This window comes from Balaenoptera physalus (genome assembly GCF_965194825.1).
Source record: "Balaenoptera physalus genome assembly, chromosome: 1".
In the NCBI taxonomy this organism is placed as follows: domain Eukaryota; kingdom Metazoa; phylum Chordata; class Mammalia; order Artiodactyla; family Balaenopteridae; genus Balaenoptera; species Balaenoptera physalus.
The window spans coordinates 63,070,830-63,089,580 of record NC_138882.1 but is presented as its reverse complement, the minus strand read 5'-3'; the positions used below and the strand labels follow the sequence as shown (position 1 = coordinate 63,089,580).

The window sequence follows — 18,751 nt, the reverse complement described above, 5'->3', positions numbered from 1 at the left end:
TAAACAAAATTGACAAAACATTAGCCAGACTCATCAAGTAAAAAAGGGAGAAGACTCAAATCAACAGAATTAGAAATGAAAAAGGAGAAGTCACAACTGACACTGCAGAAATACAAAGGATCATGAGAGATTACTACAAGCAACTATATGCCAATAAAATGGAGAACCTGGATGGAATAGAAAAATTCTTAGAAAAGCACAACCTTCTGAGACTGAACCAGGAAGAAATAGAAAATATAAACAGAACAATCACAAGCACTGAAATTGAGACTGTCATTAAAAATCTTCCAACAAACTAAAGCCGAGGACCAGATGGCTTCACAGGCGAATTCTATCAAACATTTAGAGAAGAACTAACAACTATCGTTCTCAAACTCTTCCAAAATATAGCAGAGGGAGGAACACTCCAAAATTCATTCTACGAGGCCACCATCACCCTGATACCAAAACTAGACAAAGATGTCACAAACAAAGAAAACTACAGGTCAATATCACTGATGAACACAGATGCAAAAATCCTCAACAAAATACTAGCAAACAGAATCCAACAGCACATTAAAAGGATCATACACCATGATCAAGTGGGGTTTATCCCAGGATGCAAGGGTTCTTCAGTATATGTAAATAAATCGATGTGATAAATCATATTAACAAACTGAAGGAGAAAAACAATATGATCATCTCAAGAGATGCAGAAAAAGCTTTCAACAAAATTCAACACCCATTTATGATAAAAACCCTCCAGAAAGGAGGCATAGAGGGAACCTTCCTCAACATAATAAAGGCCATAGATAACAAACCCACAGCCAACATCATTCTCAACTGTGAAAAACTGAAGCCATTTCCACTAAGATCAGGAACAAGACAAGGTTGCCCACTCTCACCACTATTATTCAACATAGTTTTGGAAGTTTTAGCCACAGCAATCAGAGAAGAAAAATAAGTAAAAGGAATCCAAATCGGAAAAGAAGAAGTAAAGCTGTCACTGTTTGCAGATGACATATACTATACACAGAGAATCCTAAAGATGCCACCAGAAAACTACTAGAGCTAATCAATGAATCTGGTAAAGTAGCAGGATACAAAATTAATGCACAGAAATGTCTTGAATTCCTATACACTAATGATGAAAAATCTAAAAGAGAAATTAAGGAAACACTCCCATTTACCATTGCAACAAAAAGAATAAAATACCTAGGAATAAACCTACCTAAGGAGACAAAAGACCTGTATGCAGAAAACTATAAGACACTCATGAAAGTAATCAAAGATGATACAAACAGATGGAGAGATACACCATGTTCTTTGATTGGAGGAATCAACATTGTGAAAATGACTATACTACTGAAAGCAATCTACAGATTCAATGCATCCCTATCAAACTACCACTGGCATTTTTCACAGAACTACAACAAAAAATTTCACAATTTGTATGGAAACACCAAAGTCCCCAATTAGACAAAGCAATCTTTAGAAAGAAAAACAGAGCTGGAGGAATCAGGTGTCTGGACTTCAGACTATACTACAAAGCTACAGTACATAAGACAGTATGGTACTGGCACAAAAACAGAAACATAGATCAATGGAACAGGATAGAAAGCCCAGAGATAAACCCACACACATATGGTCACCTTATCTTTGATGAAGGAGGCAAGAATATACAATGTAGAAAAGACAGCCTCTGCAACAAATGGTGCTGGGAAAACTGGACAGCTACATGTAAAAGAATAAAATTAGAACACTCCCTAACACCATACACAAAAGTAAACTCAAAATGGATTAAAGCCCTAAATGTAAGGCCAGACACTATAAAACTCTTAGAGGAAAACAGGCAGAACACTCTATGACATAAATCACAGCAAGATCCTTTTTGACCCACCTCCTAGAGAAATGGAAATAAAAACAAAAATAAACAAATGGGACCTAATGAAAGTTAAAACTTTGGCACAGCAAAGGAAACCATAAACAAGACAAAAAGACAACCCTCAGAATGGGAGAAAATATTTGCAAATGAAGTAACTGACAAAGGATTAATCTCCAAAATTTACAAGCAGCCCATGCTGCTCAATATCAAAAAAACAAACAACCCAATCCAAAAATGGGCAGAAGACCTAAATAGACATTTCTCCAAAGAAGATAAACAGATTGCCAACAAACACATGAAAGGATGCTCCACATCTGTAATCTTTAGAGAAATGCAAATCAAAACTACAGTGAGGTATCACCTCACACCATTCAGAATGGCCATCATCAAAAAATCTACAAACAATAAATGCTGGAGAGGGTGTGGAGAAAAGGGAAACCTCTTGCACTGTTGGTGGGAATGTAAATTGATACAGCCACTATGGAGAACAGTATGGAGGTTCCTTAAAAAACTAAAAATAGAACTACCATATGACCCAGCAATCCCACTACTGGGCATATACCCTGAGAAAACCATAATTCAAAAAGAGTCATGCCACAATGTTCATTGCAGCTCTATTTACAATAGCCAGGACACAGAAGCAACCTAAGTGTCCATCGACAGATGAGTGGATAAAGAAGATATGGCACATATGTATAATGGAATATTACTCAGCCATAAAAAGAAACGAAATTGAGTTATTTGTAGTGAGGTGGATGGACCTAGAGTCTGTCATACAGAGTGAAGTAAGTCAGAAAGAGAAAAACAAATACCATATGCTAACACATATATATGCAATCTAAAAAAAAAAAAATTTTCTGAAGAACCTAGGGGCAGGACAGGAATAAAAACACAGACGTAGAGAATGGACTTGAGGACATGGGGAGGGGGATGGGTAAGCTGGGAGGAAGTGAGAGAGTGGCATGGACTTATATATACTACCAAATATAAAATAGATTGCTAGTGGGAAGCAGCCGCATAGCACAGGGAGATCAGCTCGGTGCTTTGTGACCACCTAGAGGGGTGAGATAGGGAGGATGTGAGGGAGACGCAAGAGGGAGGAGATATGGGGATATATGTATATGTATAGCTGATTCACTTTGTTATAAAGCAGAAACTAACACACCATTGTAAAGCAATTATACTCCAGTAAAGATGTTAAAAAAAAAAAGCAATGCTAAATTGTTTTACCTCTAGTTTAACCAATTATTTGACCAATTATTTTTGTCTCAACTTCTCTAATTTTCTTTTTTGCTCAGTTTTTAAAAATGTAAACACAAGTTTTTCAAGTACTCATTTACATATGCTGAATATGTATTTAAGGCAAAGAATATAAAGATTGTCACTTAAATGTATCTTAGTGAAAGTGAGTAATCCCATGCCTTTGCTTTCTCTTTCTCCCTGTACAGGTTGTCATATCTGTCCCACCTATTAATCAAAGGTAATATTTGCAAGAGCACTGTTACTAGGCCATTGTTATATGGCAACTAATTCAGACTTTAAACAGCAAATGTAAAGTCACACAAAAAAATTCATATTCCTCTGTGATTTCAGGTGCTTTAAATATTTTGCATAAAGCTTTTCTCTTTCCAAGGTTCCCTGCTATTACTCTTAGCCTTTTACATGGCCTTAAATGACCTAGCCAGGAAGTATAAAGATAATGTAACTTTCCCAAAAATAAAACTCACACTCAATTTGATAAGCTTTAAGTATATAGTTTTTTGTACTGTATTTTATACAACAAATTGTTAAGTATATAGTTGCACCGTTTCATAAATTTTACCCTGACAAGACCCCATGGGAATCTCACTAAGCCATTTGACTAATTTACATTCATATCTCAAATACCATAATAACAGTATTACTGAATGGTTGCCAGTTACAAGTTTCTCTAAAGATTTCACACAGTAATTTTAAATATCACTTTTGTAAAGGACTCAGATTAAGATATTTTAAAAAACACTGAACTCTATTTATTCTCCTAATATCAAATATGAAATCTGTCCTCAGAAAATAATCCAAAATATTAATGAAATATGAAATCACATGATCAATGCACCCTTATTTACAAATATGAGAAGAATTAGAACCTAACAAAATGTCCAAAGGTAAGGAAATGCTGAACTAAATGTTTTATCCATGCAAGAGACTATTCCACAGCCAGTAAAATTCACTCTTATGACAGTAATCTGGTAACATGTAAAATATTATGATATAATATTAAGTAAGAAAAATCAAATTAAAATTAAACCCATGTAAAAATGATGTTTACTATTTAAATTATATAAATGATCAATGGGAATGATTTGGAAGGAATATAACATAATAGGTAAACTATAAACATTGCTGGCAGGATTTCTGATGACAAATTTTCTTTTCCTTAGTTTCCAAATTCTCTGAAAAGTATTTCCATTACTTTCATATTCTGAAAGACTATAATGTTGAAAACAAGGTAGGCCACTACTTTCAGCATACTCAGTGGACAGTGGTGGTTAAGCACAGGGGCTTAAACTGGTATTCTTAGATGAATAAGTCATATACACTGATGAGCCTCAGTAATTTAAATCTTTGGAACAAAATGGGACAATAAGTATTTTAATTGGAGAAAACTTATTCTGACCATGACCAGGTTACCAGTTCTCAAAGGAGACATATCACTGAAACACTGTTAATCCTAGGCAAAAGGTCAAAGGTTTTCTCTACTGCTAGACCACCTGTATAAATCCACCCTAAGTCAGCAGTGACTAAAGGCTTTACTCTGACATCAAACATTTAACAAAACCAAAACAGAGTTAAAGTAGTTTAAAAACACCTTACTCTGGCAGCACAAGCGAAAGAATCAGGGCCATGAGCTGCATTTCTTATGCCATCTGTTCCAAAAAGGGCTCTAATGCTTCCAGGAGCATCTGTACGTGCCAGTCCAGAGTTTGCAGGTCCAAGAAGTCTTTTCCATTCACATATAGCATCGTCTCTTAAAATCTCCATGGCAATTACAGGACCACTGGTGATAAACTGGATCAGCTCACTGTGAAACAGGTGAAAGATTGATTTGCTTCATTTTTCTATCAACCTAGGTACCTCTCTTAACAACAAGGATATATTACAATTTGAGTATTTCAACACATACTCATGATCATGATCTCAGAACTACTGGACATAGTGAATTTTACATGGGCAAGATAAAATTTTCATAAATTGAGTGCCTTACAGTGGCCCGAGTCTCTACAAATCACTAGTGCTGTCAATTACTGTTAGCAGAAAAATCAGTCTTTCATTGAACTAAGACTATTTCATTGACTTAAAATGCATATTTTTGATCTACGCTTTCTGCATTGCTCTGAAAGGTACAGAAGAATCTTTTTATTTTCACATGGTTTACCGTTGCAGTCAAATGAAATCGCAATAGAGAAAGTGATGAGTGATGTATTATAATATATTTGCAGTAAGAATTTACTTAATTATTTTTGTGTAGATCTATTAGAATTCAAAGAATGACAATGAATTTTCAGTCAATAAGCACTGAGTTGGTCTAGTGACATACAAAACATTACACTAGAAGCTGTACTACTATAAACACATACGAAGACTATAACAAAGAATAATTTCCAAGACAATTGTAGATGCCTATTCTACACAAGGTTTGAGAACATTTTTATAATGCTTGGTTTAAAATAATCGATACCATAATGATTTTCTTATGTAAAAATTTTCTTTAATAAGGCACTATTCTGTACAGGACACCAAATAGCATTTCTATTGCAGCAGCTTGGCTAATCCTTCTTTATTAGAAAAGTGAGCATTCCTCCTTTGTCAATAGCAATATGAGGTGCACAATATTCACTTAACTTTAAATACAACCCAAATATTTAGAACATAGTTTCAGTTTCTAACATATTTGTCGCTGTATTTCAAAGAACAAAACGTATATCAAACAACTTAGTTAACGTATAAAGGTTCTTTGAACAATGTTTTATATACATTGAGAATGCTAAAATAAGAGTTTAAAACACAATAGATATTCAACATAAAATGTAATTATCTCTCTATTTTTAATCTACTGAAATCTAAAAAGAAAGCTATGCTCCTTATAATTTAAACAAAGCATTTTATTTGCTTCTGATTAAAGTTTAATATGTTGATTTAATGATAAGAGAATTTTCAATTAATAAAAGGAGAGAAAAAAACAATTCTTAGAAAAAAAGTTCTCTGCAGTTGCAAGATGTTGCTAAGGATTTTTTGACAAATTATTCTCATGTAACAAATTTTTGAATTGTAAAATTATAACTCTTTAGTTTTCCACGATATCCTCCATTATATCCCACGAGCCCCAATTTCAGTACCTACTTTAAAAAGGGCCTTGACTGATGATCTATATGAAAATCTGTTGCTTCTTTCCTATAAAATAATCAAAATGACAATAGTTAAGAATTATGTAAGGAAATTATTTTAACTTACATTAATAAAATAATGAAATTCTCTATTGATCCGTATGTGAGTTAAGGACTTTTCACCAAACATTCTGCTCAAATCTCCCCTCTTTTCAAATTTTTGCTAGTATGGATATCTATGCTAAGATGTAAAATTAAAATGAACAAAAGAGGCAATACTTACTTTATTACTCATGTTCAAATCTACTATCTTCCTTTTCACTAGCATCTTTAACATTCTAAAACCAAAGTTTAACATATGACCAATAAAAATTATTTGTTCTTTAAAGTTCAAATAAGTTACATCAAAAAATGCAAAGCCATCTTCAAATTCAAAATTTGTTACCTCCTTCTACAGGCTTTAAACTTGAGAGGTTAGGCTAGAATTTTAATGTAATAGTTATAGTTTTCTTCCTTAGATCGCTCTAAAAGAAAGACTATATACTTGTGTTTTTAAAAACTGCTTGACAAATTATGCATATCAATGTATTTTTATTGGTTTTTAATGTATTAAAAATGAACCCTTGAACTTACATCCCCCCAAAAAAGGGATAATATGGAGATATTCAGAAATCTGAATTTATTAAGGGCAATCGGGATTTACTTTTAAATTTATAGTCCCACAACTATAGAAACAATGAAAGGATAATGGACTTTTACACTGATTTAAAAAGTTATTTAGACTTTTCGGTTAATCAAACCAAGTGTCTCAAACTTGTACAGTTTTCTCAAAGGCTTTAAACTGAATTCACAGTATATGACAAATATATGTCAACATCAACTTTTTAAAATAGCAAATTAAAGTATCCCCTAACAAAAGATTAACCTTTCAGGCTTGATAATTTAGTATGCAATGCTTTAAGATCTTATAGGCCCATTACAAAATGAATTCACTTAATAAGCTATATCAGGATATACTTTTATTCAGACCAAGTGTACTAAAATATTCTCTTTGGCCATGAAAAGATTATGAAAGTATACTATGCAAGTATAGAAAGTGAAATTCATCCCAAGAAATGGAAGGGGAAGAAAACTCATTTTTCTAGAGGCTATTATATGCCCAACGTTAAATTTTATTATTCCTCATAACAATATATTGAAATAGGTATGACCATCTTCATTTTACATCTGAAAATAATGAAGTTCAGCATGATTACATAACTTGTGCAGGTCAAAGTGCTGGTAAGGGAAGAAGGACAGGGAGATTTGAACCCAAATCTCTGATTGCTTATGACCTTACTACTACCAACTTCAGAAAAAAAAAAATTCTAGCGGGTAAGGAAAAGAATTCATAAAAATGATATGGATATTCTGTATTGCAGCCTAAAATGAGGTAAAACTGAGTGTCTAAAAAACCTCAAGTGGGGAGTATTTTAGAAGAGTTAGTAGCGAGACTACTAATATGACCAATTCAAAACTTTAACACAAATGAACCACTAAGAAAAATCATAATGTTTAATATCAGTGAAAAGAAAAATATTAATTACTGAAAGTATCTTATTGCTTTCTTCTCATATGTCACTGACCCCATAGTTATTTCCACTGAAAATCTATAACTGAAACCAAGATGAGAGTTCATGAATTTTTTTCTCATCATTCTTATTTAATTTCTCCCTTAAAAAGTTTAGATGGAGAGAAAGATTAACAAGTGCATCACCACCTAGAGGAGTCTCTTTGTTGTTATTTTGTTATGTTTTGTTTTGTTGTGTTTTTATAAAGAAACTCACCATTGTCACAAAGATCTATTAATTCTTTTACGAAATACTTACTTAGTGCCTACTTTGAATCAGGCCCTGATCCAAGAACTAGAAGTACAAAGTTAGATGGAACTCAGCTTCTGCCTTTCAGATACTGTCATGAGGGAGGAACTGACATTTGAGCAAATAAGTTTAGAAAAGATTTAAGCATTGGGAGATACTCCTCCATGGGTCTCTGCCACTCCTAACGTGTCTTATTGGGTATGCCAAGAATGCAAGGCCCCAGCTACTCTTTATCCTAGCCATTTCTTGGAGTTATGTTTATAATGAGCAACTTTGAGGGATGAGGTCATGTCTCTTCAGTACAAAGAGCAGGCTTGTTTACTGCTCGTTAATGAAACAGTGGGTAACCTAAGTTCAGTGCTCCTCAGGGGTGATGCAATCAACTGTGTGTACAACATCCACCCAGGCCCATATCATGTTATTCCCACGGGACATGAAAGCAAAGGGAACCAACAGAAACATGATGTTCATGCTGTTTACTGAGCCATACTCAAGCCCTCTGTCTCTGACTCAGAAGTCTCACGTCTTCTGCTAGCATCCCTGAGAGAGTGACAGACTAACTTACTAGCTTTTAAGTTGGGTAAAATCCAAGACTTGACAGTCATATTAATAGAGAGGTATGAGGTGCTATTAACAATTTAGAAAGCTGTTAAGTTTTCTTGGGCAACTTTATTGTGGAAAGTTTGACACCAAATTATCAAACACTGGAAGTGTAGAGACATAAAAAAGTTTTAATCTCACTAAAAGTATTCAAAGTCATCTCTCCAGAATTCAGTCCCATAGCCTGCTGTGAGGGCAAGCGTTCTCGATACAGACAGAAATGGGACAAATGCAACTACGCTCATAAAGGATCATGACCTCGGTTTCTACTAAATAATAGTGATATCACTAGTACTACACTACTACCACTAATAGCTAACACCTATATACACCTACTATGTGCCACGGTTTTTCAAAGCACTTTACTTTTATTAAACTCACATAACCCTCATAACAACTTCATGATACAGGTGATGTTATAACCTCCGTTTTGCAGATGAAGAAACTGAAGCACAGAGGTAAGTTGTCCAGAGTCACAACCTAGTAAGTGGTGCAGTTACAAGCAATCTGGCTCTAGATTCTGTGCTCTGAAATGGAAGACGCCTGCCTTTCTAGAATATATGTAAACTGGGAGATCTTACATAGGGGAAAAATTCAAATTATGTCATTACTGGGGTAAAAGTGAGAATGTTTTGTTAAGGTTTCTAGGGATCAGACTTATCAAAGCTACACGGACTCTCTACTGCTCTCCATCGTCCCTGTTCTCACAGAGACAAAAAAGCAACCATCCTGTGGGATAAAGAGCCAGGAACATCAGTGAGAAGACACCTAAGCAAACACACACACACACAAATCAGCGAAGTACCCTAAGAAAACTGCTGGGTCGAGCCCTGCCTAACAGCTACATTAATGTCCCTACCTAACACTAAGTCTTATTTTCATTAAATAACTTAGAAAATATCTGGTCAGATAGAATGGCTTGCTTTGCAGAGCAGTAAATAGGTATATCTGCCAATTATATATATTGGAAGGAACTAAAACATTTCCAAACACATGACTTTTGAAAATCTCAACAGTAACATTCCCTTGTCAAATAGAAATAATCTAATATTCATTTCTTCTATACTTTTTATACAATGTGTTACATTGTATAAAAGAAGAGATTACAGTTATGAAACACTGGTGTTATAAAAGCAGATGGGGTTATGAAAGACAATGAAGAGTTCATGTCTAATACATAGTTAATAGTATAACCTGACAACTCCTATTTGCTGAGAGTTCAATCATCCTTTATGCATCTGCTTACCTTTTGTCTTCCATTTCCTCATTCTAATAAGATTACTATACTATTCTTTGTCATTCTGTGGAAGTTTTTAAACAATGACATGAAAGATAGATGATTTTTTTTTTTAAAAAAGGAACCAGACATTTCATAACTGAGAATACTCAAAAAATTTACCTTGAAAGTGTCATCATTTTGAGTTTGGTTAGAGTAAATCCAGCTTTGCTTATTATTTCAATGATTTCTCCTGCTTTTGATACTGCATCTGGTTTAATCAGGGCTAATGTTCTATAAAGAAATAAAGAATAAATTTAAAGATAAAAATAGTTTGGCAGTTTTTACTTATAATTCCCAAGCAGTGGTAATTTCCTTAAAAATCTTACATCAAACATCAAAGTGAATTATAAACACAAGTGTATTAATGGTCTCTTAAAAACTTACACAATGGAAGCTTACTATTTTTTCACAAGGAAATAAAAATTAGGTACCCAATCTAGAAAAATCATAAAGGCTTAGAGGGAAAAAAAGTTAAGACTCATTTTAAATATGTCCACGTTATAAAACACAGGTGTTTAAGATTTCTATTTCTTAGCACACGCTTTATAAAAGACAACAATTCTCTAAAGAGCTGCATTAAACATATTAGCTTGATTTTTGGTCTCTTAGACTTTAACATGTGTATGCCACGCAGCCAGTTCAGCATTGATTTGGAAATAATATAAATTCTTCTATTAACACTTTATTCATAGCATGAATGATATACAAAGAACTAAATGTCTTCTTACCTGAAGATGTATATGGCTAGCAAACACCCTGCTAACTTTTAAAATCACACTTTCCTCTTAGAGGACACACCAGAGCTATGCATTCTCCCCTCTGAAGCCACAGAATTAATGGATTTTTAGAGATGGAGATCACCTGAATTTCCTCAGTTTACTAACAAGGAAACAAGGCCCAGAGAGGTAACGCTCCAAAGATCACACAGCTGGTCTGTGGCCTCCTCAGGACAGAACACCCAGCTCACACGACTTTTGGGTCTGTGCTCCTTCCACACCACACCGCAAATAATGTCGCTATTAATATTAGCAAAAGAGAGCATAATCGCAAATCCTCAAGACTAACATTTGCAAACGCAAGGTAAAATCAGATTAGTTGGAGTAATTCAGTTTATCTGGCACACAAAATAAGATAAAAAATTGCTGTCACTTTCCCTTTATTTTCAATTGTTCTGACACATTGGCATTAACTCAAGGAATCCATAAAAGGAGACTGGTAGGCTTTTTCAAAGTAGGCTTTTTTCACCAATGAGACAAACTTAGCTAGGGATATAATGATACAAATATCCTTACTTACAACTGGATATAACTTATGGCTGGCTTTTAAAACTTTTAAATAACAAAAGTTGTTCATTTTAGTCCGATAGGGCTTGTGATAAACGGACTTTTTATTCTGAAGCAAGTGAGTCACTTCTAGCATTTTATATGGCTTCAAAGATACAGTTAAAACTCGTCACTTTTTTAGCTCACATTGTTTAAAATATTATAAAGCCAAACTAACCCATGATTGTTTATGCTAAAACTCTGGAAACGTCTTCAAGAACCAAAGCTCTTAAAGAAAATATAAAACACATCGGCAGTGAACAACAAGCAATACGAAAAAAAAATGCAGTTTCATTTTCTCTTTAAATGCCTACAGGAGACAAAGCGTTGATTACTGTGATTAATTACTCCAAGCAAGTTCCTCTGTCACGTCTTCACGGCTTAATTGTTCAGTAGATAATAGTTAAAATGCATTTTGGAGGGAAAATAAGATAGGCTTTAGGAATCATATGTATTATTTAAAAGCGAAGATAGCACACAAAGAAAGTAAAGCGCCACGAAAATATATTAATAGTGCCGCTGTTATCTGTTGCTGCATAACAAACCACCCCAAAATGTAGTGGCTTAAAACTACAAACAACTTCTCAAGGTCATGTAGGTTGGCTGGGGAGCGGTTTCACCTGGGATGGGTCACACTGCTGCATTCGGCTAGTGGGTCGGTTCAGACAGCCAGGCTTCTCTTTCCTTGAGGCCTCAAGAGCTGGAACAGGCAGGGAGATGGATTCTCCCCTAAAGCCTCCACAAAGAAATGTAGCCTTCCCTACCAACACCTTGATCTCAGCCTGATGAAATCTGTGTTGGACTTCTGATATATAAAACTAAGATAATAAATTTGTATTGTTTAAGCAGCTGACTTTGTGGCAATTTGTTATGTCTTCAATAAAAGACTACAGAGAAAAAAAAACTGGAGAGGAAAAACACCTCAACAAAAGAACGGCAAGAAGAAAAAAATAGAAAAGCAGGAAAGCAGTAAAATAGTTGAAATATGTACAAAAATACTAATACAGCATATGTAAATGTACATGTACTAGTCTTACCAGTGAAAATCTAGAGGTTTTCAGACTGGTTTTTTTTTAAAGAGCTGCATGCTGTTTACAAGAGATATATCTACAATATAACTTAACAAGGCTGAAAGTAAAGCAATGAAAAAAAGATATCAACCAAAAATACATTATCAATCAAATCCATTCTTGAGAAAGATGGCTAAGGCCACCCATTCCTTGGCTGTGGTCTCCTTCCACCTTCAAATCTAGCAATGGAGACTGGGTCCTTCTCACACTGGCATCTCTCTGGTTCTCTGCAGCCAGAAAGGTTCTCTGGTTTTATGGATTCCTGTGATTAGATCGCACCCACAGGAATGATGCAGAATAATTTCCCCATCTCAAGGCCTGTAATCTTAAATCTGCAAAGTCTCTTTGCCATGTAAGGTAACTGTTGGGCTGCACCCGCAGGCTTGCAAGCCTTGCAGATGCCCAGCCTCGAGAGAGAAGAAAGAGCCCAGAGAGCAGCAAAAGAGACCTCAATGGTTTAATTGATGGAGGAGCTTACATGTCTGAAGCAAGGTCCTGGAGCAACACCCCACGGTGTGCGGCAAACTGTAGGCAGGCTGTAGCAGCAGTCTTGGCTACTCAGGACGGAGGGAGGCTACCATTTACAGGAGGGAATTGATGTCAGGTGGGCTCATTAGTTACCAGGGGCTAATTAACAACCCTTACAATTAAGAGAATTGGATAGTCATGTGAGTGAAGCAGGGCCTAGTCAATCAGGGGATCTACAGAGAGCGAGAGAACAGCCATCTTGAATGGCCTGACCATACAGTAACATATTCATAGGTTCCAGAGATTTGAACACGGACATCTTTGAGCAGCCATGATTCTGCCTACTGTACTCTCTATTGGTTTGGAGTTTATATACTATTTTTCTAGTGGTTAGCTGTGAAACTTTTTCATACTTATTTAACTTAAAATTCTTAAAATTGTATAATATCTTGACCCTTTAGAAAGACTTTAGAACACTTTAGCTCCAATGTTCTCTCTTCCAACTTATATAGTTTCATTGTTGTTTTGGACGTTCAGTTTTTTGCCTGCATGAGTAAGCCATCTTGGACGATGAGACCATAGGTAAGTAAAGATGAGATAAAGATTGGCTGCAGGGGGGTGAATTTTTAGCAAGTCCTTGGTAATTGAACTAAAGTCTTACTTGAATGCATTTCAGTGCCTTTTTGCAGCCAAAACTCAACTGCTCACCACCACCTAGGAGGATATGTAAAGTAACAGTAATTGGTATTGAGGGAGTAGTTTCCCAAAGGTGAGAACAGAACTGAACTAATACCAGTAATTGTCTGGTCTCCTCCCCTGAGAAGTAGCCTTGGTCTACTTAAAATTGTTAGGCCGACTGGCTTAAAGAAATAAAACTCCAGGAACAATGAGAACGTGTGTACCTTTGCTCCTCGTGGGTAAAGTGACTTCTACTCCATTCCCAGGAGAGCGCTCCCTCTCTCCACCCCCTTCATTTGCTCCTCCACATATGGTCACATTTAAGGGTTTCTGGTTGTATGCGGCCCTGCCTCTTCTCTCTCAGACCTGCAAGCCCTCATGCAGGACACAGTCTATAGTTCTTCTCCTGCTTCCATCTGGTTAGCACAGCGGAGGCAGAGGCCAGCACCTGCATGGAAACCTACCTCTCTCTGGTGCTCTGTCTCCCACGCTGGATGGGCAAGTGTGCTCTCACGGTTTGCTCTAAAGGTATCTCTCGCCCTCAGACAGGCCCCAAGGTTCAGACTGGGAAGGAGGGCAGGGGGTGGGGTGGAGAAGTAGGAATAAACCACAACCATTCTCAGAGCTGGCTTATACTAGACAGCCTAAACCAGCACTTTACTTTGATTTGCATTTGGCGCCTACGTTAATGTTCCATCAGTTAATATTCGGAAGGGAGAATGGAGACTAACTGAACCCAAGAGATGACAAAAAGCCTGTATGATGTCTTTACATCTGAATAGTAAAACCATAAAGTATCAATTTATTACCATCTAAAATTAAAATCGAGTACTCTAAAAAAAAAAGAAAAAAAATTTTTAAAGAAAAAAATGTTTTTAAATCAAATACTATGACATTGACAACAGATAACATTTATCCATTTGATTTCAGGAGCTTTATAAGGGGAATAGATTAAAATTAGCTAAGAGAGTAGATCTTTCATTAAGTTCCCTTACCACAAAAGAAAAATCAATATAAAAAATAATAAGGGGGTGGGAGGAAAATTTTGGAGGTAACATAAATTTATATCCTTGACTGTGGTAATGGTTTCATGGGTATATACTTAGCTCCAAACTCACCAAGTTGTATGTATTAAATACTTATAGCTTTTTGTTTGTCTATTATACCTCAATACAGAGATTTTTGAAAAAGAGAATAGAAATGTAAATCGAACGTCAGATTTCTACAGTTAACGGGAATTAGAAAGCTGAGGCTAGTTTGTTAGCTAAATTGAATTATACAGAATTATCTTGATAAGTGCCTCAAAATTAGCAGACGGGCGCCATGAAGATCAGTTTTACTCCTCCCTCTCACTACAGGCTTTACTCCAGAAAGAAAATAGTTGAGTATGATAAATATAATAGGGATGTAATTAGTTCATAAATTATCCTTGACACTATATAAAACTGAGAACTAGGCTAAGTTATAATTATTACATAGAAGCTATTTCCATGGGGCCATGATAGACACGCATGTATTTCTCCATATGCCTACTTCTTTAGTCATTTAAATGAAACAATATATTTTTAAAACTCTTGAATTCTGAAGTTTATTTAAATCACCCAAATGGTTGCTGGATTTAACCCACTTGCAGTTAGGAGAGAATCAGAAGAGAAAATGGTGAAACAATTGAAGTCAGTAAAAATAGAATATTGCACATATTTTAATTAATTATATTTATAAAGCCCAAATATTTAAAATCTGTCTTCACATTCTTCTGTTCCTCCTATTTTTAAATCAGTTCATTCAATAGCATTTACCAATATATTAATTAGAGGTTTTAATAAAAAGAGAATGAGTTTTAAAGTCAAACACAACAAGATTTACTTGTTTCCCTTTACTTTGTAGCTGTGTGACTATGGCTGTGTTCTGTAAAATGGAATCAAAAACATTCACTGTAGACAAATCAATTAATATATATATTAATTATAATTGTTACAGCTATTATTATTTTATTTTGATTGGGTCATACTATTAACCCTGTCTCCCTAATTCACTTATTTTTGCTAGTTTAAATGAAAACTTGAAGTAGTCTTGAACTGAGATGCCTACCACAGTGGTTGGCATATAGCATGTGATCAAAAACTAAGTTATAAATATTTATTACTTGTAAATAAAGGAACTGTGGTTGGTGTTTCCTTAACCCCATAGACTTTTATCAGTAGATCTCATAACAATGAGATTCCTATTTGTCTAACATTTTATTTTTTTTTTCCTATTTCAGAGTTGTCCTGGGAATCTTTGGTTTTCCTTTTTGATGAGTCATTCACCACCTCACTGATCCATCACCACCTGTGTACTAATACCACACTGAGCATCAAAGAACCTCCAGAATTATAAAGGGCTTGTAAAGAAGTCACAGAAAGAATATTACTATGGGGGGGACTCAGGTTTTAGGTAGATAACCAGCTATTATTTGGGTGGCAAACCTCAAAATATAGTTAGACAGATTTTTTTTCCTATAGAATTAAATAGTTTTGGGAGCTTTTTATACATACAGTCTTAACTTCCACCAGTGATCCCTATTTTTCATTACTGCAACAATCACTCCACAAATCCAAAGAATCCCCCAAGTCAGCGCAATATAATATAAGCCACAGAAACCAGAGCCAAGAAAGATGACCAAAGAATTAACATTCCATTTCAAATACAGCTCCTGCTAGACTCAGAAAGCTGCAAACTCATAAAAGTAGAGGTTGAAAATTACAAAGTCATTTTAGTATTATGTTTTCTGGCTAGCCTAATTTTCAGCTACAACTGCAACTTGTTCTGTCTCTCCTCTAAATCAAAACTGAGGGAAAGTCAGAATGACAAACGTAGCTACGACAAACAATGAAGAGAGAAGACCAGAGAGACACACAGAAGGCACCATGCTGCAGTTTCTCCGCTTCACAGGAAGAGCCACATGCAATGGGAGGGAGGGAAGAAGGCAGGGAGGCAGCCAGCGGGGAGCTCTGCCTCCAAACACAACGACTGTTTTCAACAACATAAGCTCATTCATTCAACAAAGTTACGTGGGGCATCCATCCCCTGTGAATAATACACTGTTTGAGGCATCACCACCACGGCCTTTAGGGATGCAGTTGTGATCCCAAGACAGATTAAGTTTCTTTGTATCACAATGTTTTTGTATATTTTTTTCTTTTCAAAATACTCACATATCCTGTCTTCAATTGATCAGTCAATATTTATCAGATATCTATTACGTCTGCGAATAAAACTCAAAAATAGACAATATATATTCCAAACAATCTAGACAAAAACACCTTTGTCAACTAGATCAAAGGTCATCATTTGAAAACAGGGAGGAAATGAAGAAAAGGAAAGAGTAGATAATAAATTATAAATTGTTATTCAATGATTCATTCATCTAACACAGACAAGGTGCTTGTAATGTATGAGGAGACATGTTAGGTGCCACAGGAGACATAAAAATGAATTGAGACAAAAAGAAGACAATCATTTTGCAGGTCCTATCCATTCTCCTGTGATTAAATCCTCCTATTCTTGATTCAGACAGACGCTGGGCTTTAATCTTGCCTCTACTCTGTGACCTTCAGCAAGTTACCTAACATCACTAAGCCTCAACTTCTCCATCTGCAGAGTGGAGCTAATAATAATATTATGAGCTTGTGTATTAGGTTGTTGTGGGACTTAAATAAATGATGCATACAAATCATTTTAACACAATACCTTTTATAAAAATAGCTAACAGATATTAATGCTTATCATTACTACTATTACTGTACTTCGGTTAATCACTTTCCTTCCTTCCTCTTCATACCTATTGCTACCATCCTAATTAGTCTATTTTACTATTTAAATTTAAAAAAATTTTTAACCACCAAGCCAGTCATGAAGAACAATGAGCTCTGCCTAGTGCATAACATTCTGTTGTATTTTTGCTCATACTCATTCCTCTGACCAGCATTCCTCCGACTTGATCCAACTGGGTAAAAATTCAATCCACCTCTCATGATCCTGTCAAATACCTTCACATAGCCTTCCCTACTCTTCTACAAGAAATAGCTTTACTTTCCTCTGAGTTTCCTTTGAGCTTCTGGCAATCACTACTTCCCCCCCATAAACCATCTTTATGCTGTACACTAAGACTTATATTTTCAGTTCCCAATTAGAAGAATGACGAGGGTGTATAAAAGGTTTGCACTTTTTCCTCTGGAAAATAATCATTGCCTAAGACTATGGGCATCACTTTGTTACCTCCACAAAATTCTAAAATTGTCATAATACTGAATTGGATCACTGAAAAATATCTACACCGTAAAAACAAAAGATAGAAACAAGAAGGTAGAATTTGGTATCAAGACATACATAATGTTCTAAGAATTTTAAAAAGATTATATACTTGTTTTCTTACTTTTCTTTCCTACTGCCCAGTTGCCGAGCTGTATATTGATCCCCATAGTCAAGTAGCACCAGTTGTCGAGAAAAGACATTCACTTTGTTGCCTATAAATAAATCTTCCAAGTGAAGGTCTTCATATTTGGTCCGCTTTAAAAAGGTGCGATGATTCTTTACATCATGCTAGAACCAAAAACAATACAATAAAACAAATAATTATCAGTAGGTAATGTTAACCTTATTATAAAACTAGAAATAGTTATTAATTTTGCTCTATTAAACATAAGTTACATTCTGTTTCATTTTTGCTATAAGTACAAATCATAATTTCTTTCATAACTTATGTAGTTCCTAGTCTACTCTAGTAATAACATAAAAATTACAAATTTAATACTTTAAAAAACCCTGGATAGAAAGATTTGTTTATTTCCAAATCACTGCAGCAAATTAGTACCTATGAAATCCCAGAGAAACTCCAAATTTCTGCTTTCTTGCCGACACAAAATCCCAGTACCAAATAGGTCCACGTGCAAAAGGAGTCGTCAACAAAGGGACACAAAGAAACAAGCAGGACTCTTTTAGCTCAGCCTTCTTCAATTTGACTTTTTGTAGCGATAACAGCATTCAACAATGGTGACATATTTATGAGCATGATAATCTTTATCTATAGCCACTTATTGACTATCACTTAATCCAAAGCATAAGTAATCCCACTTCAGTTTTCTAACCAAAAAAATAATTTCTATTAAAAATAAAGACACAAGGTATCTTCTTGTATTGGAATTATAATACCAAAATTTTAAAAATTCCCAAAATAAAAAGAATGTATTTTTAAAAGCAACT

At 35.1% G+C, this 18,751-nt stretch overlaps 1 protein-coding gene across 4 annotated transcripts in view; it reads right to left on the bottom strand.

The window, feature by feature from the left end:
• The window catches only part of NME7 (NME/NM23 family member 7), a 242,747-nt gene that overhangs the window by 177,150 nt on the left and 46,846 nt on the right, over positions 1-18,751 (bottom strand). For all 4 annotated transcript variants that reach the window (XM_082438536.1, XM_082438537.1, XM_082438534.1 and 1 more), the window contains 4 exons: positions 17,925-18,091; positions 10,090-10,200; positions 6,248-6,298; positions 4,721-4,928 (listed from right to left, as the gene is read on the bottom strand). In XM_082438536.1, coding sequence (XP_082294662.1) covers positions 4,721-4,928; positions 6,248-6,298; positions 10,090-10,200; positions 17,925-18,091 — 537 coding nt within the window. The remainder of the gene's footprint in view (positions 1-4,720; positions 4,929-6,247; positions 6,299-10,089; positions 10,201-17,924; positions 18,092-18,751) is intronic.